This window comes from Lepus europaeus, chromosome 18 (genome assembly GCF_033115175.1).
Source record: "Lepus europaeus isolate LE1 chromosome 18, mLepTim1.pri, whole genome shotgun sequence".
NCBI lineage: Eukaryota > Metazoa > Chordata > Mammalia > Lagomorpha > Leporidae > Lepus > Lepus europaeus.
The window spans coordinates 70,254,991-70,278,706 of record NC_084844.1 but is presented as its reverse complement, the minus strand read 5'-3'; the positions used below and the strand labels follow the sequence as shown (position 1 = coordinate 70,278,706).

The following is a 23,716-nucleotide window of genomic DNA, read 5'->3' as shown; positions in this document are numbered from 1 at the left end:
AGTAAATGAGGATAACAGCACAACATATCAAAACTTATGGAATACAGCAAAAGCAGTGTTAAGAGGAAAGTTTATAGCAATAAGTGCCTACATCAAGAAATTGGAAAGGCACCAAATAGATGAGCTTTCAATGCATCTCAAGGATCTAGAAAATCTTCAGCAAACCAGACCCAAATCTAGTAGGAGAAGAGAAATAATTAAAATCAGAGAAGAAATCATAGCATTGAATCCTAAAAAAATTACAAAAAAATCAGCCAAACGAAGAGCTGGTTTTTTGAAAAAATAAACAAAATTGACACCCCATTGGCCCAACTAACTAAAAAAAGAAGAGAAAAGACCCAAATCAATAAAATCAGAGATGAAAAAGGAAATGTAACAACAGACACCACAGAAATAAAAAGAATCATCAGAAATTACTACAAGGACTTGTATGCCACCAAACAGGGAAACCTATCAGAAATGGATTCCTGGACACATACAACCTACCTAAATTGAACCAGGAAGACATAGAAAACCTAAACAGACCCATAACTGAGACAGAAATTGAAACAGTAATAAAGGCCCTCCCAACAAAGAAAAGCCCAGGACCAGAAGGATTCACTGCGGAATTCTACCAGACATTTGAAGAACTAACTCCAATTCTTCTCAAACTATTCAGGACAATTAAAAAGAGCGAATCCTCCCAAATTCTTTCTATGAAGCCAGCATCACCTTAATCCCTAAGCTGGAAAAAGATGCAGCATTGAAAGAGAATTACAGACCAATATCCCTGATGAACATAGATGCAAAAATCCTTAATAAAATTCTGGCCAATAGAATGCAACAACACATCAGAAAGATCATCCACCCAGACCAAGTGGGATTTATCCCTGGTATGCAGGGATGGTTCAACGTCCGCAAAACAATCAACGTGATACACCACATTAACAGACTGCAGAAGAAAACCCATATGATTCTCCCAATAGACACAGAGAAAGCATTTGATAAAATACAACACCCTTTCATGATGAAAACTCTAACCAAAGTGGGTATAGAAGGAACTTTCCTCAATACAATCAAAGCAATTTATGGAAAACCCACGGCCAACATCCTATTAAATGGGGAAAAGATGGTAGCATTTCCACTGAGATCTGGTACCAGACAGGGATGCCTACTCTTACCACTGCTATTCAACATAGTTCTGGAAGTTTTAGCCAGAGCCATTAGGCAAGAAAAAGAAATTAAAGGGATACAAATTGGGAAGGAAGAACTCAAACTATCCCTCTTTGCAGATGATATGATTCTTTATTTAGGGGATCCAAAGAACTCTGCTAAGAATCTATTGGAACTCATCAAAGAGTTTGGCAAAGTAGCAGGATATAAAATCAATGCACAAAATATAAACAGCCTTTGTATACACTGGCAATGCCATGGCTGAGGAAGAACTTCTAAGACCAATCCCATTCACAATAGCTACAAAAAACAATCAAATATCTTGGAATAAACTTAACCAAGGACATTAAAGATCTGTATGATGAAAATTACAAAACCGTAAAGAAAGAAATAGAAGAGGATACCAAAAAATGGAGAAATCTTCCATACTCATGGATTGGAAATATCAATATCAAAAAAATGTCCATGCTCCCAAAAGCAATTTATAGATTCAATGCAATACCTATCAAAATACCGAAGACATTCTTCTCAGATCTGGAAAAAATGATGCTGAAATTCATATGGAGACACAGGAGACCTCGAATAGCTAACACAATCTTGTACAACAAAAACAAAGCCAGAGGCATCACAATACCAGATTTCAGGATATACTACAGGGCAGTTGTTATCAAAACAGCATGGTACTGGTACAGAAACAGATGGATAGACCAATGGAACAGAATAGAAACACCACAAATCAACCAAAACATCTACAGCCACCTTATATTTGATCAAGGATCCAAAACCAATCCCTGGAGTAAGAACAGTCTATTCAATAAATGGTGTTGGGAAAATTGGATTTCCACATGCAGAATCATGAAGCAAGACCCCTACCTTTCACCTTACACAAAAATTCACTCAACATGGATGAAAGAACTAAATCTATGACCTGACACCTTGAAATTATTAGAGAGCATTGGAGAAAGCCTGGAAGATATAGGTACCGGTAAAGACTTCCTAGAAAAAACTCTGGAGGCACAGGCAGTCAAAGCCAAAATTAACATTTGGGATTGCATCAAATTGAGAAGTTTCTGTTCTGCAAAAGAAACAGTCATCGATAGAAACAGATGGATAGACCAATGGAACAGAATAGAAACACCAGAAATCAATCCAAACATCTATAGCCAACTTATATTTGATCAAGGATCTAAAACCCATCCCTGGGGTAAGGACAGTCTAGTCAATATATGGTGCTGGGAAAAATATTAGAGAAAATTGGAGAAATCCTATAATATATTGGCACCGGCAAAGACTTCTTGGAAAAGACCCCAGAGGCACAGGCAGTCAAAACCAAAATTAACTATTGGAATTGCATCAAGTTGAGAAGTTTCTGTACTGCAAAAGAAAGTCAGGAAAGTGAAGAGGAACCAACAAAATGGGAAAAAACATTTGCAAACTAAGCAACCGATAAAGGATTCATAACCAGAATCTACAAAGAGATCAAGAAACTCCACAACAATGAAACAAATAACTCACTTAAGAGATGGGCCAAGGACCTCAATAGACATTTTTCAAAAGAGGAAATCCAAATGGCCAACAGACACAGGAAAAAAATGCTCAGGATCACTAGCAATCAGGGAAATGAAGATAAAAACCACAATAAGGTTTCATCTCACCCCGGTTAGAATGGCTCACATTCAGAAATCTACCAACAACAGATGCTGGCAAGCACATGGGGAAAAAGGGACACTAACCCACTGTTGGTGGGAATGTAAACTGGTTAAGCCACTATGGAAGTCAGTTTGGAGATTACTCAGAAACCTGAATATAACCCTACCATACAGCCCAGCCATTCTACTTCTTGGAATTTACCCAAAGGAAATTAAATTGGCAAAGAGAAAAGTGTTCTGCACCTTAATGTTTATTGCAGCTCAATTCACAATAGCTAAGACCTGAAATCAACACAAATGACCATCAACAGAAGACTGGATAAAGAAATTATGGGATATGTACTCTATAGAATACTATACAGCAGTCAAAAACAATGAAATCTGGTCATTTGCAACAAAATGTAGGAATCTGGAAAACATCATGCTGAGTGAAATAATCCAGTCCCAAAAGGACAAATATCATATGTTCTGCCTGATCGGTGACAACTAACCGAACACCAAAAAGGAAACCTGTTAAAGTGAAATGGACATTATTGAGAAATGGTGACTTGTTCAGCCCCTGTCCTGACTGTCGATGTACAACTTAATACTTTATCCCTTTCAGTATTTCTTTGGTTCTACTTAATACTATTGGTTGAACTCTGTAATTAATACAGTCATTAAGTGTTGAAATTTAACTAAAAGTGATCTCTGTTAAATATAAGCATGGGAATAACAGAGGGAGGACAGGTACAGTTTGGAACATGTTCACCTGGACTTACCCCTAATGGTAGAGTTAGAAACATGCCAGGGGATTCCAATTCAATCCCATCAAGGTGCCATGTACCAATGCCATCTCACTAGTCCAAGTGATCAGTTTCAGTTTATCATTGATCATAATGAAAGGATTAAGAGTCAAAGGGATCACATAAACAAGACTACTGTCTGCTAACACTCACTGATAGAATTATAAAGGAGGGAACCATACAACATGGGAAGCAGGATACACAGCAGACTCATAAAATGTCAGGTGTCCTGCTAAACAGCACTCTGGCCTCAGAATCAGCCCTTAGGGCATTTAGATCTGGCTAAAAAGCCCATGAGAGGGTTTCAGGCATGGAAAGCCAAGACACTGTGGCAAAAAAAAAAGTGACCTAAATGAAAGATCTCTGTGAGTGAGATCCCAACAGAAAGTATGAGCCATCAAAGAAGGAGGTACCTTTCTCTGAAGGGAGGCGAGAACTTACACATTGACTATGGCCATGTCTAAAAAAGATCAGAGTTGGCAAACTCAAGAGGCTTCAATAGCCATGGTAGCTCATGACAAGAGCCTCAGGTGATTACTGACATCACAAATAAGAGTGTCAATTGTTAAATCAACAACAGGAGTCGCTGTGCACTTACTCCCCATGTAGGATCTCCGTACTTAATGTGTTTCACTATGCGAATTAACAGCATAATTAGTACTCAAACAGTACTTTATACTAAGTTTCTGTGTGTGGGTGCAAACTGTTGAAATCTTTACTAAGTATATACTAAATTGATCTTCTATATATAAAGACAATTGAAAATGAACCTTGATGTGAATGTGAAGGGAGAGGGAGTGGGAGATGGGATGGTGGAGCATGGGAGGGAGCTTATGAGGGGAAAAGCCACTATAATCTAAAAGTTATATTTTGGAAATTTATTAAATAAAAGTTAAAAAAAAGAAACCCCCAGCTGAATTCTCTGATGTAGGACAGATTTGTGACAAGTGGCTTTTTTCACACTATTAATAGTTATAAGCTTTCTCCCTTACATGAGTCGCTGTTTGGATAAGATGTGATTTCCAGCATATTTTGTCATAATACTTAATGTTATTTGAGGGAAAACTCTTCCACATTCATTATATTATTTATTTATTTATTTATTTATTTATTTCACAGTGTTAGACAGAAACAAAGGTCTTTCTTCCATTGGTTCACAACCCCCCCCCCCAAATGGCTGCTAGGAGCCAGGTGCTTCCTCCTGGTCTCCCATGCGGGTGCAGGGGCCCAAACACTTGGGCCATCCTCCACTGCCCTCCTGGGCCACAGGAGAGAGCTGGACTGGAATAGGAGCAACTTGGACTAGAACCCGGCACCCATATGGGATGCCAGCACCACAAGCAGAGAATTGACCAAAGGAGCCACAGCATTGGCGCCTCATTATATTCTCAGTCTCTCTTCTGTTCAAATTCCATGATGGATTATGAGGTATGACCTATGACAAAAAGCTTTCCCATGTTTATTTCATTCATGAGATCTCTACTTTATGAATTCTATAATGTTGTAACTGGGATTTTGGCAAAGCTTTCCAACACTCATTACATTCATAAGATTTCTTCCCCATGTGAATTCTATGATGTCTTATGGGGTATGACTTCTAAGTAAAGGCTTTTCCACATGATTACTTTCAAAGGGTTTTTGCCCTGTATGAATTTGATGATGTGCAATGAGGGCTAAATTATGGTAAGAGGCTTTATGAATCATTACATTCATAAGATTTTTCCCATGTGAATTGTTATGATTGATGAGGTATGATTGGCACCAAAGGCATATCTACACTTATAATAATCTTATTGTTCTCCCTTGATGAATTGTCATTTGATAAAATGAAACTTGCACAAAAAGGCAATTGTGTGGAAAATTCCCTGTGTGAATTCAGTGATGTCTTATTAGTTGTGAATTATATCCAAAGGCTTTCTACCATCATTATTCATGACATTTCTCCCCTTGTGAATTTTCTGATGCTTTCTGATGTTTGACATATTACCAAAGGCTTCTGCACAGTCATTGCCATCATAAGGTTTCTCTCCTGGGACTTCTCTGTTTATTGAGTTCTGAATTGCACATAAAGGCTTTTCCACAGTCATTACATTCATAAGGTTTCTCCCGTGTGGCTTCTGTAATGATTTACAAGGCTTGACTTTTGGCCAAAGGCTTTATCAATCATTGCATTCAGAAGGATTATCCCCTGTGTGACTTCTCTAATGCCTTTTGAGGTTTGACTTATGGGCAAAGACATTTCCACAGTCATTACATTCATGAGGTTTCTCCCCTAAGTGACTTCTCTGATGCAGGATGAGAACTGACTTCCTCAGAAAGGCTTTTCCACAGACATTGCATTCATGTTTTCCCCTGTGTGAATTCTCTGATGGTTTATGAGGTGTGCCTTCTTTACAAAGGTTTTCCCACAGTCATTGCATAAGTAAAATTTCTCCCCTGTGTGAATTCTCTCATGCTTAATGAGGTTTGACTTAAGGCCAAAGGCTTTTCCACAGCCATTACATTCATAAGGTTTCTCCCCTGTGTGAATTATCTGATGACTTACGAGGTTTGACTTCTGGTGAAATGCTTTTCCACAGTCACTGCATTCATAAGGTTTCTCCCCTGTGTGAATTCTCTCATGCTTAATGAGGTGTGACTTAAGGCCAAAGGCTTTTCCACAGTCATTACATTCATAAGGTTTCTCCCCTGTGTGAATTCTCTGATGACTTATGAGGTTTGACTTCTGGCCAAAGGCTTTTCCACAGTCACTGCATTCATAAGGTTTCTCCCCTGTGTGAATTCTCTCATGCTTACTGAGGTGTGACTTCTGGCCAAAGGCTATTCCACACTCACTGCACTCATAAGGTTTCTCCCCTGTGTGAATTCTCTCATGCTTAATGAGGTTTGACTTAAGGCCAAAGGCTTTTCCACAGTCATTGCATTCATAAGGTTTCTCCCCTGTGTGAATTCTCTGATGCTTTCTGAGGTTTGTTTTATAGCCAAAGGATTTTCCACATTCATTACATTCATAAGGTTTCTCCCCTGAATGAATTCTCTGATGACTTATGAGGTTTGATTTCTGGCCAAAGGCTTTTCCACAGTCATTGCATTCATAAGGTTTCTCCCCTGTGTGAATTCTCTGATGACTTATGAGGTTTATTGTAAAGCCAAAAGCTTTTCCACAATCACTGCATTCATAAGGTTTCTCTCCTGTGTGACTTTTCTGATGATTTATGAGGTATGCCTTCTTGCCAAAGGCTTTTCCACACTCATTACATTCATAAGTTTTCTCCCCTGTGTGAATTCTCCGATGCCTTCTGAGGTTTGACTTCTGGTGAAATGCTTTTCCACAGTCATTGCATTCATAAGGTTTCTCTCCTGTGTGAATTCGTTGATGAATTATGAGTTGTAACTTAAGGCCAAAAGCTTTTTCACAGTAAGTACATTCATAAGGTTTCTCCCCTGTGTGAATTCTCTGATGATTTATGAGATTTGTTTTATAGCCAAAGGCTTTTCCACAGTCATTGCATTCATAAGGCTTTTCCCCTTTGTGAATTCTCTGATGTTTAATCAGATGTGACTTCCAGTAAATGGCTTCTCCATGTTCATTAAACACATGAGGGTTTTCCACTGCATAAGTACCATAATGGATGGCATGGCAGGATTTATCACTGAATGATTTTCCACAAGGCTTACATGCACATGGTTTCTTCCCTATAAGTGGTCTATGATTTATTTGGTCAATGACAGGTTCCAAAGAACTAGTATATTCATAAACTTTCTCTCTTCTGGGACTTTGTTGATGCATACTGAGGTTAGAATTTTTATGGAAATCTTGTTCTATTTGAGTTGTCTTGCCAATAGTGGCAGTTGATGTATTACTTTCTACCATAAAATGCCTCTCAGATTTACAAAATACATTTTTCCTTTTGAAGACTTTCCCTTGTCTAGTTGGTTCAAAAGCCTGTAGCACAGTCTGAATTTTGTGCTGTTGATTAAGAGCCTCACAGAACTGAACAGTGTTCCCAGGTACCTTAGTAGCATCAAATTTTTCTCCAGTTTGTAGTTGATCAGGCCCACAGTGGGGATGCACATTGTAACATATATAGTATTCTTCAGGTTTCCTTCCTGAATAGATTCTCTTTTTGATACTCAGTTTTGGAATATGGTTTGAACTCAAATGAAGTGTTTTTCTTAATTCAATGATGTTGGGAGTTGATGTCTTCTTATTTTTCATAACATCCTGATTCAGATTTTTGTCCTGACTTTTCTGGTTGTTCCTAATCAGGTCATCCCTTTTCATGGCAACTGACGAGAGAAAAAAAATAATGTTGTCAATAAATCAAATATAATTCTTTCTCCTGGTATACTCATGAAAAAGGAATGAAGTTATTTGTATTTAAGAGGGGTAAAATTAACAAAATGAATACAAGTCACTGCTTGGAAAGTCTGCATCCAAAAACAGTGCCAGTTTAAGCCCAGGCTACTCTGCTTCCAATAGAGCTCTCTGCTAATGTATACTAGGGGGCAGCAGATAATGCTTCTTGTGCTTGTGATCCTGTGATACATCACATTTGAATAGTTAGAATGCCAGGCTTTTGGCTTCAAATTAGTCAGACCTAACTGCTGCAGGTATATGGGGAGGTAGCTAATAGGAAATCTCTTGCTCCTGTTTCTCCTCTCACTGACTTTCTGCCTTTCACAAAGATGAAACATCTATTTAAGATTTTAAAGAAAGGATATATGTTTAGTAAAAATAATCACCTATTACCAAGAAATCAATTTTTAACTATCCTATTGTTTCCAGTTCATTTTTATAAAATTGTGTGTTTTTTACTTCTCTGGTATTTCAACCATCAAGATGGGAAACTTTTACTGGGTCATTTTCTTGCAGGTGGAGAAGAGTGAAATTGCCTGTATTCCAAGCAGGATCACATTTACGGGACAAGATTTGCATCTGTGGTTGTCTCATGTTCTGTCTTCCCAAGCAAACAGCATTTGTGGGATTTTTCTAATGAAAAACTGATTTATCTGCACTCTATTGCAGTTTCCCCATGTTTCTAAGGAAACCTGACAACCTCAGCCTCTGAAAACTACAACAGTTACAGAAAGGTCCAATGTACCACCTTGGTTATACATTCACAACAATTTAAAGAATTTGTTTCTGCAGACCACAATATGCTCAATTACATGAAAATTATTTCTATCTCATTGTGAAGTTGTCAACCTGGTTACCTCCTTTCATTTCTTTCTATGAACACTCCTCTGTGATACAATGTGATTCTGGAGGTTTTGATCAGTTGTTGATTTTCACATGAAACTTCATTTCCTTTGCCTTTACCAGAGATGCTGATCTCCATGGATACTGTAGAATAACTGTGTCTGAAGTAAGACTTGGGAAAAACTCATGGAAAGAGCACCACTCAACATCTGCTGCACTACTTCTACCTTGGCCTCCCTGCCTGAAATGTGCAAACTGACCTGGAAGGCTCTGATGTAGGCATTCTTCCCCTATCCAGGGCTCTGCTCCTTGCTCCAACTTGAAGATCAAGTCAGGTTTGGTCACGCAGTGTCCTATTAAGGGAAATAATGTAAGACTTTGTGAAATCACTATCTTGGGTTAATTGAAGGTGAACAGCTTGGTCCAGGAGCTATGCAACCAATGTTCCAATTTGAATTCCTTTTCAGATGGTAGATATTTAGATTCTTCATGGACTCAAATTCTATACCTGTCCTTCATTAAACTTTATAAATACTGCTCACTTATCTGTCAAATAGTAAGAAAATGTTACCATTGGGCATGCGAGGAGTGTCACTCACCCACGGAGAACAGGCTGCTGTAGGTCTCCAGCATCACATCCCTGTACAGGATTTTCTGAGCTTGGTTCATGTTCTGCCATTCCTCCCAGGTAAAGTACACAGCCAGCTCTTCAAATGCTATCATCACCTGGGATAGAACACTCCTTGTCAACAGGTCAACTCTGTCATATAACAAACAATGGCAGTTGCATATCTTCTACATGGGTATGGAGGACGAAGGAAGGATGCCATTTCATTTCAGATTTGTTGAGCATTTGGACAGCCACACAGAAGCATTCAACAGGGGGTCAAACCTATGGTATAAAGGCTGGGAAAAATGCCCAAGCTGGAGGGAAGCAGGAGTTTCAGCTCAAAAGGCCAGACTATGTCAATGGTCATTGCACAGTAGGTTGAAAGGGGGACAAAATTCACTCTGGAATGAGCAATGTTCAGAAGAATGTTGAAGTATTCAGGGAAAAAGACAAGAAACCATCAGGGAAGCTATGAAGGGATTGAACAGAGAAGAATTTTCAGGAAAACACTATACACAGTCAATGCAATTATGGCAGAGAAAAAAATATTTTAAAAGAGACAGTAGGCATTTAACTTAGTGTTTATGATGCCAGCTCAGATACTCTATCTCTGCATCAAATTTCCAAAGTTGGATTTCAGTGCCAGCTCCAGTTTCCAGCTCTCAGCTAATGCAGAACAGGGGAAGCAAGGTGATGCCAACCAAGAGGAAGGCCTAGATTCCATTCCTGACTCGTGGCTTCAGTTGTGCCCCACCTCTGCTTAGTATGAGTATTCAGGCAGTGCATGGGAGCTCTCTAGCTTTCTCTCACTCCATCAACTTCTTTCTCTATCAAGCTCATAAATATTTTAAATAAGGGAGGAGATTCAAGAAAAAATAGAAAGTAGCTTTTGTTTTTTCTATAATTATTCTACTCATAAACATTTAAAGAACTGAAAAACATTCTAACAAATTAAAGTAAAAGCAATGGAATTATTTACCCAAGAACAGACCTTGAGAAATTCTGCAGTATAATCTGCATTTGTGACTGAGGGAAATGCAGAGAGATTTGAGAACCTGCAGTAGGCACCAGCATTGTGGTGCAGCAGGTAAGCCTGTACACTCCACCTGAAATTCAGACATCCCATGTGGACAGACAATTTGAGTCCTTGGTGCTCCACTTCCAAGGTTATGGGAGATCCAGATAAAGTTCCAGGCTTCTGGCTTCCGCCTGGCCAACTATTGTGGCCATTTGGTGAATGAGCCAGTAGATGGAAGGTATCACTTTCTCACTACCCATCCCGCCCTATCTCTACTTTCCTTTCAAATAAATTAATAAATCAATCAATCTTTGGGCCAGCGCTGTGGTGCAGCAAGTTAACACCCTGGCCTGAAATGCTGGCATCCCATATGGGCACTATTTCTAGACTCAGCTGCTCCACTTCTCATCTAACCTTATGCTATGCATTGGAAAGCAGATCTGGCCCAACACCTTCGGCCCTTGAACCCACATGGGAGTCCCAGATAAAGCTCCTGGCTCCTGGCTCAGATCAGCACAGCTCTGGGTGTTGTGTCCAGCCAGGGAGTGAACCAGCAGATGAAGATCTCTGCTCTCTCTCTCTCTTTCTCTCTCTCTCTCTCTCTCTGCCTCTCTCACTGTGTATAACTCTGACTTTCAAATAAATAAATACATTTTTAAATAAAATCTTAAAATATAAAAGAACCTGCAATAGATTTTTTTCCCTCACACAGCACTTACGCTATCTCTGCATCAAATTCGGTTCCCCAAATTATTAAGGACTGCATTACTCAAACAATTAAAAAATAAATGGAATTCATTTGTGTTTTAGCACTAGCTAACTCTTACCCTTGCAGAATGCTTACTGTTTATTTCCAGGGTGGTACTGAAACACTGCCACTACATCACCTATATAACAATAAAGACTGTATTGGACATCATGACACCCAATTTAGAACATTATCATTGAAGCCTCAGCTGAAAATATAAGAAATATGCTTTTTGCTATGGCAACAGAAAGATGAGAGACCAAACTGCCTTATCTTAGATTACTGCAATGCTTGACAGTCAAGACAAATTCATTTGTCTTGTTTTTATATATTCCCTAAGAATAAAATTTATCTTTATTTTTCCATTTTCATTCATAAATTATTATAAATCTAAAAAGAAAACTGACAGCAACCTGAGAATAATTTAAAACCCCCTTACAGGGGTCAGTGCTATTGCACAGTGGGTTAAAGTCCCAGTCCTCAGAGCCAGCATCCCATATGAGTGTCAGTTTGAGTCCTGGCTTCTCCACCTCAAATCCTGCTCCTGCTAATATAACTGGGAAGGTACTGGAGGATGACTCAAGTGCATGGACCCATGCACCTATATGAGAAACACAGAAGGATCCTGCCTCTTGTCTGTAGATTGGCTCAGCTCTGACCATTGTAGCCTTTTGGGGAATGAACCAGCACATGGAAGACTTTCTTTCTCTCTCTCACTCTCTTTTCCTAGCACTCTCTGTGACTCTGTCTTTCAAATGTATAAAATAAATAATGTTTTTAAAAGTACACAATTAGCAACGGCGCTGTGGCTTAACAGGCTAATCCTCAACCTTGTGGCACCGGCACACCGGGTTCTAGTCCCGGTTGGGGAGCCGGATGCTATCCCGGTTGCCCTTCTTCCAGGCCAGCTCTCTGCTATGGCCCAAGTCCTTGGGCCCTGCACCCGCATGGGAGACCAGGAGAAGCACCTGGCTCCGGGCTTCGGATCAGCAAGATGCTCTGGCCGCAGTGGCCATTGGAGGGTGAACCAACGGCAAAAAGTAAGACCTTTCTCTCTGTCTCTCTCTCTCACTATCCACTCTGCCTGTCCAAAAAAAAAAAAAAAGTACACAATTAGCAGGTGATGTATTAATTTTCTTTGAAATATCTGGAGGTGCCCTGAATCATACCTGGAAGAAAATGTGAATGAAAGGATTTAAAAGAAAATTTCTTGGCTTTCCTTCTACATTGCACTGCAGAAAAAGGAGTGATAGAATGAATAAAGAATCATGAATACATAAATAGAGAAAACGTTAACTTCACCGTGGATGAGTAACAGACTTTCTACAGAATTTTTGGAGCTGCCTTCTATACACCTGGAGACACATTGGCCTTCTTTCAGTGCACCAATTTTTTTTTATTTAATGAATATAAATTTCCAAAGTATAGCTTATGGATTACAAAGGCTTCCCCTACACAACTTCCCCCCCACCCACAACCCTCCCTTTTCCCACTCGCTCTCCTCTTCCATTCCCATCAAGATTCATTTTCAATTCTCTTTATATACAGAAAATCAGTTTAGTATATATAAAGATTTCAACAGTTTGCCCTCACATAGCAACACAAAGTGAAAAAATACTGTTGGAGTACTAGTTATAGCATTAAATAACAGTGTACATCACATTAATGACAGAGATCCTGCATGATATTTTTTTAAAAAGATTGATTACTTTTCTATGTAATTTCCAATTTAACACCAAGGTTTTGTTGTTGTTTTTTCATTTTCAATTATCTTTATATACAGAAGATCACTTCAGTATATACTAAGTAAAGATTTCATCAGTTTTCAGTGCACCAATTTTTGACAAAAATATCTTTAAAGTCTCAACCTTATTCACCCTTTCTCCAGCTCCAAAACTGAAGAAGTGGCATTGGTGTCCCTTCCTGGGTCAGTCAAGATCTACAGGGTGCACCTGAATAACATAACACCTTGGATATATGACTGTCACCTATGCCACCAAGAGACAGACACCTGTCCTGCTCTCCAAGGTTCCTTTCACCCTCACACTAACATCCGCAGACACAGAAACCAACAGCAGAGCTCTGGAGCATATGAGGAAAGCCTCAGGGTCAGGAATTCTGTGAAGATGGTGGGAATGGTTGGAATGGCACATGCTGAGAAGGAGGCCAGAGATTTCCCATGGTCCTGACCTGATGACATCATGGGCAGATGAAGCTAGATTCCCATATACCAATGCATGCTTCCATTAGGAAGCAATGAAGATGATCCATATATCGGGTGGACAATCAGCCTCCTGGGACATGGAGGGGATACATCAGAACTTGTCTAACCACATGAGATACCTATATAATAATCAAGTCCTCATTAATGTTTGAAATATATACAACTGAAAGAAACATAGTATAAGTGGAAAATTCAAATGTGGAAAGAATTATTGGGAACTGCATTTAAATTTATCATTATTATTATTATTATTTTTAACAGGCAGAGTGGACAGTGAGAGAGAGAGACAGAGAGAAAGGTCTTCCTTTGCTGTTGGTTCATCCTCCAATGGCCGCTGCAGCTGGCGCGCTGCGGCCGGCACACTGCGCTGATCCGATGGCAGGAGCCAGGTGCTTCTCGCGGTCTCCCATGGGGTGCAGGACCTAAGCACTTGGGCCATCCTCCACTGCACTCCTGGGCCACAGCAGAGAGCTGGCCTGGAAGAGAGGCAACCGGGACAGAATCCGGCACCCCGTCCGGGACTAGAACCTGGTGTGCCGGCACCACAAGGCGGAGGATTAGCCTAGTGAGTCGTGGCGCTGGCCTCGTATTTTTAAATCTCTTAATTAAAATATGGTTCTAAAAACCTCTCATATTTCTTGTTCTTTTTTTTAAATTTTATCTATTTGAAAGATGGAGTTGCAAGAGAGTAGAGCAAGAGAGAGGTCTTCCATCTGCTAGTTCATTCTCCAAATGGCCACAACAAACAGAGCTGAGCTGATCCAAAGCCAGGATCCAGAAGTTTATTGTGGGTCTCCCATGCAGCTGCAGGGGCCCATGGACTTCAGCCTACTTCTACTGCTTTCCCAGGCCATAGCAGAGAGCTGGACCAAAAGTAGAGCAACTATGACTCAAATTGGTTTCATATGGGATGTCAGCACTGCAGGCCAGGGCTTTAACCTGCTGCACAAAAGTGCCAGCCCCCCTAATTATCATATACTCTTACAGATACTCAGAAAAAGACTTTTGGGACTCTTTTAACTTAAAATATTCAAAGATACCAATATTCCTGAACAACCCATTTTTAATACATTAAAATGATGCTTGATCTTACCTACTAAAACCATTTTTCACCCATCAGTGCATCATATTTTGCAGTAAGGAAAATTTTTTAATACATTTAGTGGATTATTATGGCTGGAAATTGGGGTGAGTGCCTTCTAAAACCTTCATGAATACTTGGAATTGCACTTCTTGGTAATTCTTTATCCAAAAGATGCTGAAATTAATCTATTAATCACTCCATTTAGTTAAGCACTTAACACAACTTTATTTTTTGAGATCTGCACTTAATTTGTGGTTTCCCCCATGAATTAGGAAGAGAGCCAGATATACAGGTGCAAGGACCTCCTGCTTTTACTCCTTTTCCTATATAAATTAGAATGGACATGAAATTATGTTCAAGCTCTTGAGGATTTGAGTGGTAGTGTCATCAGGCACTGAATCTAGACACACAGGTATTGGTCAAAAATTTATTTTATTTTTCAATTTTTATTTATTTATTTATTTTGACAGGCAGAGTGGACAGTGAGAGAGAGAGAGTGAGAGAGAGAGAGAAAGTTCTTCCTTTACCATTGGTTCACCCTCCAATGGATGCTGTGGCCTTCGCACTGGTGTTCTCCTGGTTTCCCATGTGGGTGCAGGTCCCAAGGATTTGGGCCATCCTCCACTCCACTCCCAGGCCACAGCAAAGAGCTGGACTGGAACAGGAGCAACCAGGACAGAATCTGGTGAATGGACCCGGACTAGAACCTGGGGTACCAGCACTGCAGGCGGAGGATTAGCCTAGTGAGCCATGGCACTGGCCAAATTTTTTTTAAACATATTTTTCTGGCAGCGCCATGGCTCACTAGGCTAATCCTCCGCCTGTGGCACTGGCACCATGGGTTCTAGTCCTGGTTGCTCCTCTTCCAGTCCAGCTCTCTGCTGTGGCCCAGGAAGGCAGTGAAGATTGGCCCAAGTTCTTGGGCCTTGAACCCGCATGGGAGACCAGCAGGAAGCATCTGGCTACTGGCTTCAGCTTAGCTCAGTGTGCCAGCCATAGCGGCCATTTGGGAGTGAACCAATGGAAGGAAGACCTTTCTCTCTGTCTCTCTCACTAACTCTATCTGTCAAATTAAAAAAAAAAATGAGAGACAGAAAAGCCTTCCTTCCATTGGTTCACCCCCTAAATGGCTGCTATGGCTGGTGCTATGCCGATCTGAAGCCAAGAGCCAGGTGCTTTCTCCTGGTCTCCGATGCAGGTGCAGGGGCCCAAGAACTTAGGTCAATGTCCACTGCCTTCCCAGGCCACAGCAGAGATCTGGACTAGAAGAGGAGCAACCGGGACTAGAACATGACACCTGTATGTGATGCTGGTGCCGCAAATGGAGGATTAACCAAGTGAGCCATGGCATTGTCCCCAATTTTTCTATATATAATGTCTGAATTGTGCAGTTCGAATTCCCATGTGATCTCTGGGCTCGTAATTAACTTTCAGTGACTTTATTCTGCAAATTGAGAGAGATCAGACTTCTTTGTTTTTTATTTTTAAATATTTACAGGATTGCTTTATTTATTCATCTGAGAGGAAGAGTTATAGATAGGGAGAAGCAGAGACAGAGATGCATTCATTCCACTGGTTTACTCCCAACTGGCCACAATGGCCAGAGCTGGGTGGCACCTGCTATGTCACAGCAGCAATCTCAGTAAAGCTTTTTAAAAATCTAAAGAAGGAAAATGTAAAATACATAAATTAGAGTTGTCTGCATGTATACATTTCTGAAAAGTACATAATTTGATCCTACTGAAAACCTAAAATTTGTTTTTAAATTATATAATGAAAAAGGATAAAAAAGATGTTCCGTCATATGTCTCTACAGCATAAGATACACATCAACTTTCCCAGGTTCTATATGCATTTATGAACAAAGTTTCATAGGTGTAATCAGTAGAGTAGCTCCAATAAGTCTTAACCAGGGACTCAACTAAATTTAACAAGGCCACTCAATAGGAATTTCAGAAGAATTCCAAAATATGTATCAGAAGAAAAATAAATATTTACTTGGTACATTTCACTTTAACTATATTATTGTCTACATTTCCAATTGTCAGATGTACTAACAAAATCCCAGAAGTGGCAGAGTTAACATGATGAGGAATAAAATAAAGTTTTTAAGATACAACTTGGCTAGAGAAAATGAGAATTCACAGATCCCAGATTAAAATAACCAAGATGGCCCAAGAAAAGGAAACTCAATGTCTTCATACACTAACATTTATTATCTCAGATTTATTTAACAAAAAGGTGATTAATCCAGCTATTCCCCATTAGGCATCCCAATTTTATCTGCTAAATCCAGTAAAAAAAAAAATATATATATATATATATATATATATATATATATATAGCACCTCATGATAGATTACTAAAATCATATTGCTATATACCATCCACCATGTCCACTGTAATTTATACCTAATGTTAACAAATCTGATGCATCTCAATAGATAAATGATGTGTCTTAACCAAGTGTGGCAAATGTGTTTTGTTCAAAGTTTTTCAAAAAACCCCTCAGTCTCAGTTTGCCTTCACCTTGAAAAGATACTTCTTCTGAGGTATACATGGGCACCTCATTGACTTTGCCATCAAACAGAATTTTTGCAAAAAAAATTAACCACACCCACCACTTATCAGGACCACAAGCATGCATCACATAGATGACAAGCTCCCTGAATGAGACGACTTGACACACTTCTCAAGTACACACAACCCTAAAATCATCCTACTTGGGTTTTAGTGCAATGCATACCTCATTTACAAAATTAATTGTCACCTTTGCTACAAATCAATCCAGCTTCTTTGGGCCTCCCTCTGATGAAAGGGGCTAAAATCCATCAGAATAAACTCTAAGCACTGTCCTTGTGCTCTCAGTGACTTTTTCACTCTAGGCGCTCACAAACCTTCTAAATTTTCTAAATAACCTGTGATGCCCATTAGTTCTCAAACTATGATGCAAGTAATTTCCCTCTTGGATCAAAACCAATAGCATACTCCATCTCTGGGAGAGACAATACTTGGGTTTTCATTTGTGCAACAAGTGGGTTTAGAGGACCCTGTTCACCTCTAGAGGGCAGAGTCTACATGGAAGTAAAGAAAGCTTAATGTTTTTCTGATGGGCTTATTAAATTCTTGGCCAGTGCCTATTACCTTTGCCACAAACTTTCCAGTCTCACTAGTTTCCTTCTCCCTCTTCTCTGTGGCTTGCAAAAATAGTATACCTTCTATATACTGAGGATACTTTTGTTTTGTTTTATTCCTTCTGTCATGGCTTAGGAGAAGGTGTGAAGGTGAAACTAGATAACATCTACTGAATTTTACTTTCTTTTTCTTTTTCTTTTTTTCTTTTTATTTTTTGACAGGCAGAGTGGACAGTGAGAGAGAGACAGAGAGAAAGGTCTTCCTTTGCTGTTGGTTCACCTTGCAATGGCCACCGTGCTGATCTGATGGCAGGAGCCAGGTGCTTATCCTGGTCTCTGATGGGGTGCAGGGCCAAGGACCTGGGCCATCCTCCACTGCACTCCCGGGGCACAGCTGAGAGCTAGACTGGAAGAGGAGCAACCGGGACAGAATCCGGAGCCCCAACCGGGACTGGAACCCGGTGTGCCAGTGCCGCAAGGCAGAGGATTGGCCTGTTGAGCCATGGCACCGGCACTTTCTTTTTTTATTTTTAAAAGATGTATGTATTTATTTCAAAGTCAGAGTTACACAGAGAGGAGAGGCAGAGAGGGAGAGAGGTCTCCTATCTAATAGTTCACTCCCCAATTGGCCACAACAGCTGGAGCTCTGCCAAATCAGAACTTTTTCTGGGTCTCCCACGTGGGTGCAGGGGCCCAAGGACTTGGGTCATAATCCACTGCTTTCCCATGCCACAGCAGAGAGCTGGATTGGAAGTGAAACAGCCGGAACTAGAACTGGTGCCCATATGGGATGCTGGTGCTACAGGCACCAATAAAGTGGTAACTTGGTGACAACTCTGTATAAGAACATGTGAAACACTCAAACACAGTTTGTCACATAAAGTCAGCAAGTTTTCAAGGGCAAACCTTCTACTCCATTATGTGGGCATCTCTGTGGGCAGAGAGGGGCATTTTTTTCTTCCCCTCTTCTTTCTTACCCCTCTCACAGTTGTAACTTCTATAGATGATTCCACAGACCAGTCTCTATGAAAATGCAGAATATCCTCCCATGACAAAAATGTCATGGGTTTAAACACAGAACCCAAAATAAGACAAGTATTTGGCCTTCTCGATTAAACACTGGGGAATGTAAGATAATCAGTGGATCACTCGATAACTGTAAAGACCTGGGCAGAGAAAAACTGCTACTTTTCTGTATTTATGATTCTGTAATTCTCCATGTTATGCAAACTCAGATTAAAATACTTCCAGTTAGTGGGCAGCACTGAGGCAAGAGTGACTACTCTCTACAAATGCTATTCTCTACAGAGTCAGCAAACCATATGGGCGCTGGTTGGAATCCTGGCTACACCAATTCCCATCCAGCTCTCCACTGTGGCCTGGGAATACAGAAGAAGATAGCCGAAATCTTTCATCCCCTGCACCTAGGGGTAGGAGACCTGGACAAAGCTCCTAGCTCTTGGTTTTGGATCAACACAGCTCAAGCCTTCTTTCTCTCCATCTGCCATTTTGTAACTCTGCTTTCAAATAAATAAATAATTTTATTAAAAAAATTAGCTCCAACCTGGAAGAAGCTCCTGTCTCCTGCCTTTGGATCAGTACAGCTCTGGCCATTGCCACCAAATGGGGAGTGCACCATCAGATGGAAGACATCTCTCTCTCTCACTCTCTCTCTGCCTATCCTCTCTCAGTGTAACTGAGCTCCAGTTATTGACCCACACAGTAGACTGGAATTAATTTTAGTTCACTTGTCACTTTGCAAAGGGATCAGCAGCAGGTAAAAACAGTTGACAGCCTTCCTAACAGGGGAAAGAAAAGCTGAGGACAGAAAATGAAAAGTAGCCCCCATCCAATGCAAACCTTGAAAAGTGGATGCTCACAATTAACAAGTGAAACAGCTGCCCACTGAAATCTTGTCTAGGGAAGGAAGATGTCCTAAGTTCTGCTTCTGTAAACTCCAGTCATAAATCTGTCCCTGGCATCTCTTTTACAACCATACTGGACCCACCGACCATTGGAAATGTGGTCCTAAGTCATGTAGGCTGCATTTAAACCCACCAATGCTGTAACAGCTGAGGTATGATGCTGATGATCCTATAAATATTCTAGGAAACTTGAATTTATGCTCAGTTCTCAGGAAATCATTGCAGCTGAGCCCTGGGCCATCAATATAAACCCCTTGGATCCTCTACTCTCTCTGTGCCTGTTTGAAAGAACAGAGTTTTCCCACCCCAGGTTTCTGTAACAGCTTCAAATTCCAGATTGGAAACATCTGTTAATTAAATACAGAAATGGGATCAATACCCAAAGCTACTGCACACGCTTCACACTGCACCCTCTGGGAAAATATAATACTGGTTTAAAAAAATCATTCTTTTGTCATGAGGCTCAGTTTCTAACACCATAAGTTTCTCATAGGGCAAAAAAAAAAAAAAAAAAAGAGAGAGAAGAGTGCCTACAATAATTTACACTGTAGAGAACCACATATGTTTATAACTTGTCTGAAAAAAAGGATGAGAGCAATGGGGCAGATCCTAGTCAGATCCTCCTTCCCACCCCTCTGCTGCCCCAGGCTCCCTGCTGAAGGCCATCCAGCCCCACCCCACAGGAACCAGGCCAGGAAACAGCAGGAGGCCTGGCCAGACTGCATTATTTTTTTGAAAACTTTTATTTAATGAATATAAATTTCCAAAGTACAGCTTATGGATTACAATGGCTTCCCCCCCCCATAACTTCCCTCTCACCCACAACCCTCCCCTTTTCCACTCCCTCTCCCCTTCCATTCACATCAAGATACATTTTCAATTCTCTATCGGAAGATCAGTTCAGTATATATTAAGCAAAGATTTCAACAGTTTGCCCCCATATAGCAACACAAAGTGAAAAAAATACTGTTGGAATACTAGTTATAGCATTAAATAACAGTGTACAGCACATTAAATACAGAGATCCTACATGATATTTTTTAAAAATTAATTTGCTATGCAATTTCCAATTTAACACCAGGGGTTTTTTTTTTTTCATTTTCAATTATCTTTATATACAGAAGATCAATTCAGTATATATGAAGTAAAGATTTCATCAGTTTGCACCCACACAGAAACACAAAGTGTAAAAATACTGTTTCAGTACTAGTTATAGCATCACTTCACATTAGACAACACATTAAGGACAGATCTCACATGGGATGTAAGTACACAGTGACTCCTGTTGTTGACTTAACAATTTGACAGTCTTGTTTATGGCGTCAGTAATCTCCCTAGGCTCTAGTCATGACTTGCAAGGGCTATGGAAGCCTTTAGGGTTCGCTGACTTTGATCTTATTCCGATAGGGTCATAGTCAAAGTGGAAGTTCTCTCCTCCCTTCAGAGAAAAGTACCTCCTTCTTTGATGGCCCCGTTCTTTCCACTGGGATCTCACTCACAGAGATCTTTCATTTAGGTCTTCTTCTTTTTTTTTTCCCCCCCCAGGGTGTCTTGGCTTTCCATGCCTAAAATACTCTCATGGGCTCTTCAGCCAGATCCAAATGCCTTAAGGGCTGATTCTGAGGCCAGAGTGCTATTTAGGACATCTGACATTCTATGAGTCTGCTGTGTATCCTGCTTCCCATGTTGGATCGTTCTCTCCCTTTTTTATTCTATCAGTTAGTATTAGCAGACACTAGTCTTGTTTGTGTGATCCCTTTGACTCTTAGACCTATCAGAGTGATCAATTGTGAACTGAAATTGATCACTTGGACTAGTGAGATGGCACTGGTACATGCCACCTTGATGGAATTATATTGGAATCCCCTGGCACATTTCTAACTCCACCATTTGGGGCAAGTCCAATTGAGCATGTCCCAAATTGTACATCTCATCCCTCTCTTTTTCCCACTCTTATATTTAACAGGGATCACTTTTCAGTTAAAATTTAAACACCTAAGAATAATTGTGTGTTAATTACAGAGTTCAACCACTAGTACTAGAACAACAACAACAACAAAATACTAAAAAGGATAAAGTATTACATTGTACATCTAGAGTCAGGACAAGAGTTGATCAGGTCATTGTTTCTTATAGTGTCCATTTCTCTTCAACAAATTTCCCCTTTGGTGCTCAGTTAGTACCCATCAGGGAAAACAAATGATATTTGTCTCTTTGGGACTTGGCCAGACTGCATTCTGAGACCAACCACAGTGGGAACCTGGATTATTTACCTGGAGAACGGGAATCTCCCCGCCTTCCCTCCCTGTGCTCTCTGCTGCCCTGCGTGTGCAGGTTCCCAGAACGCTGCCCTCTCTCTCCCGTAACTACTAAATAAAGCACCTTAGGGACAGTTTGGGCGAGGATCTTCAGGTGACAGGCCAGGCGCTGGGAGCCTGGGAAGCGGAGGTGGGAGACAGAACAGCCCGGGTCCCAGCCCTGACCTTGGCAGAAGCTGCCATGATCGCTGAGAAGTAAGTGAGCCTCACTGGGGGCCTCCAGCTGCCCTGGCACCCACCCTTCTCCCACATGCGTCCCAGCCCCTTCCTGTACCCCAAACCTGCTGCAGAAATCCTTTCTTCCAGACACATGGGGAGCGAAGCAGGGAATGCGGGGCAGAGTCACTGGCACGCGGGGCCCACAGGCAGACGATGAAGAGGGAAGAAGCAGCAGGAGGCAGGCACGGGGTCAGCGCTTGGAAACTGCCTGGGATCGCACGTGCAGAACAGGAGATGCAGTAAATCCGGGAGAAGGAGCAGCACAGCCCGGGGGCTGACCCTGATCAGGGAATGAACTCCCTCTGGTCCAACTCAGAGCCCCGCGGGCGGGCACTAGCACGTGCATGCACACAGGCATTCAAAACACAGATTACGTTGGAGCTCCTGGGGCCTCTGGGAAATGGAGTCCAGGCCGCAGCATCCCAGAGACACCAGCTGGCCCGCCCCAAGGGCAGCAGGCTGGGGTGGGTGCCCACCACCAGAGGTCGTTGGCTTTTTTTAAGTCCCTCTTTCTTGTCCTTCCCACCCCAAAATCTCAAGGATCATTTAGTGACCTTCCTTTCCAGAAGCAAAATCTTTTTTTTTTTTTTATAATGTGAATTTTCTCTCTTCTCTTTTTTTAAAGATGTATTTATTTATGTATTTGTAAGTTGGAGTTAGGAGAGAAGGTGAGGCAGAAAGTGAGAGACAGAGACAGGGAGAGAGGGAGGGAGAGAGAGAGAGAGGTCTTCCATCCGCTGGTTCACTCCCAAATTCGTCGCAGTGCCTAGGGCTGAGCCAATTCAAAGCCAGGAGCCAGGAAATTTTTCCAAGTCTCCCACACGAGTGTATGGGCCCAAGGACTTGAGTCATCTTCTACTGCTTTCCAAAACCACAGCTGAGAGCTAGATGGGAGATGGAGCAGCTGGAATTTGAACCGGTGCCCATATTGGATGCCGGCACTTAGGCAGTGGCTTTAGCACAGCGCCAGACCCAGAAGCAAAATCTTACGGAGTGACACCCACTGCTGCTAATTGACCCCAAGTCCTGACTCCCTTATAACCTCTGTCTTCTTCCAGAAAAATCTTATTTGCTGCATTGTCCCTGGAAACATATCCAAAATCATAAATGACTATGAATAAAATGTAACTTTTAGCACAGGTGTAGAAGGCACAGTTTAACATCCAGTTCTGAGAATACAACTTTTATTTACATTGTATTCATTGTTCTTTTCAAATCATTTTACACCTTCTTTTAATTTACTAAGTACAGAGACCAACAGAGGAATTGGATGCAGATCCAACATTGCTGAGTATCTTCAAGGAGCCAGGTTAAGGGGCTAAATGTCTTACATCATGTCATTTATAACTTAGATCAATTCTGTGGGCAATATTATCAATTTTCAAACAGGAAATTGAGTGGAAAGAGTTCAGAAAAAGCCCATGACAATACCATTAAGAAGTCTAAGCTAAAAGCAAATGAAAATATAATACTGGTTTTAAAAAATCATTCTTTTGTCTTGAGGCTCAGTTTCTAACACCTTAAATTTCTCATAGGGCAAAAAAAAAAAAAAAAAGAGAGAGAGAAGAGTGCCTACAATAATTTACACTGTAGAGAACCACATATGATTATAACTTGTCTGAAAAAGGGAGGAGATTCAAAATTGCT

At 40.8% G+C, this 23,716-nt stretch overlaps 1 protein-coding gene and 1 long non-coding RNA gene across 4 annotated transcripts in view; both read right to left on the bottom strand.

Annotated features, from left to right (window-relative positions):
• LOC133776954 (uncharacterized) overlaps positions 1-23,716 on the bottom strand; it is an 83,845-nt gene that overhangs the window by 22,804 nt on the left and 37,325 nt on the right. The window lies entirely within an intron of this gene.
• On the bottom strand, positions 4,727-9,515 carry LOC133776953 (zinc finger protein 260-like). The gene is given in 4 exon segments (XM_062216304.1): positions 4,727-5,933; positions 5,936-7,876; positions 9,050-9,142; positions 9,389-9,515. Coding segments are annotated over 4 exon segments (2,304 nt in total). The 5' UTR covers positions 9,513-9,515; the 3' UTR covers positions 4,727-5,787.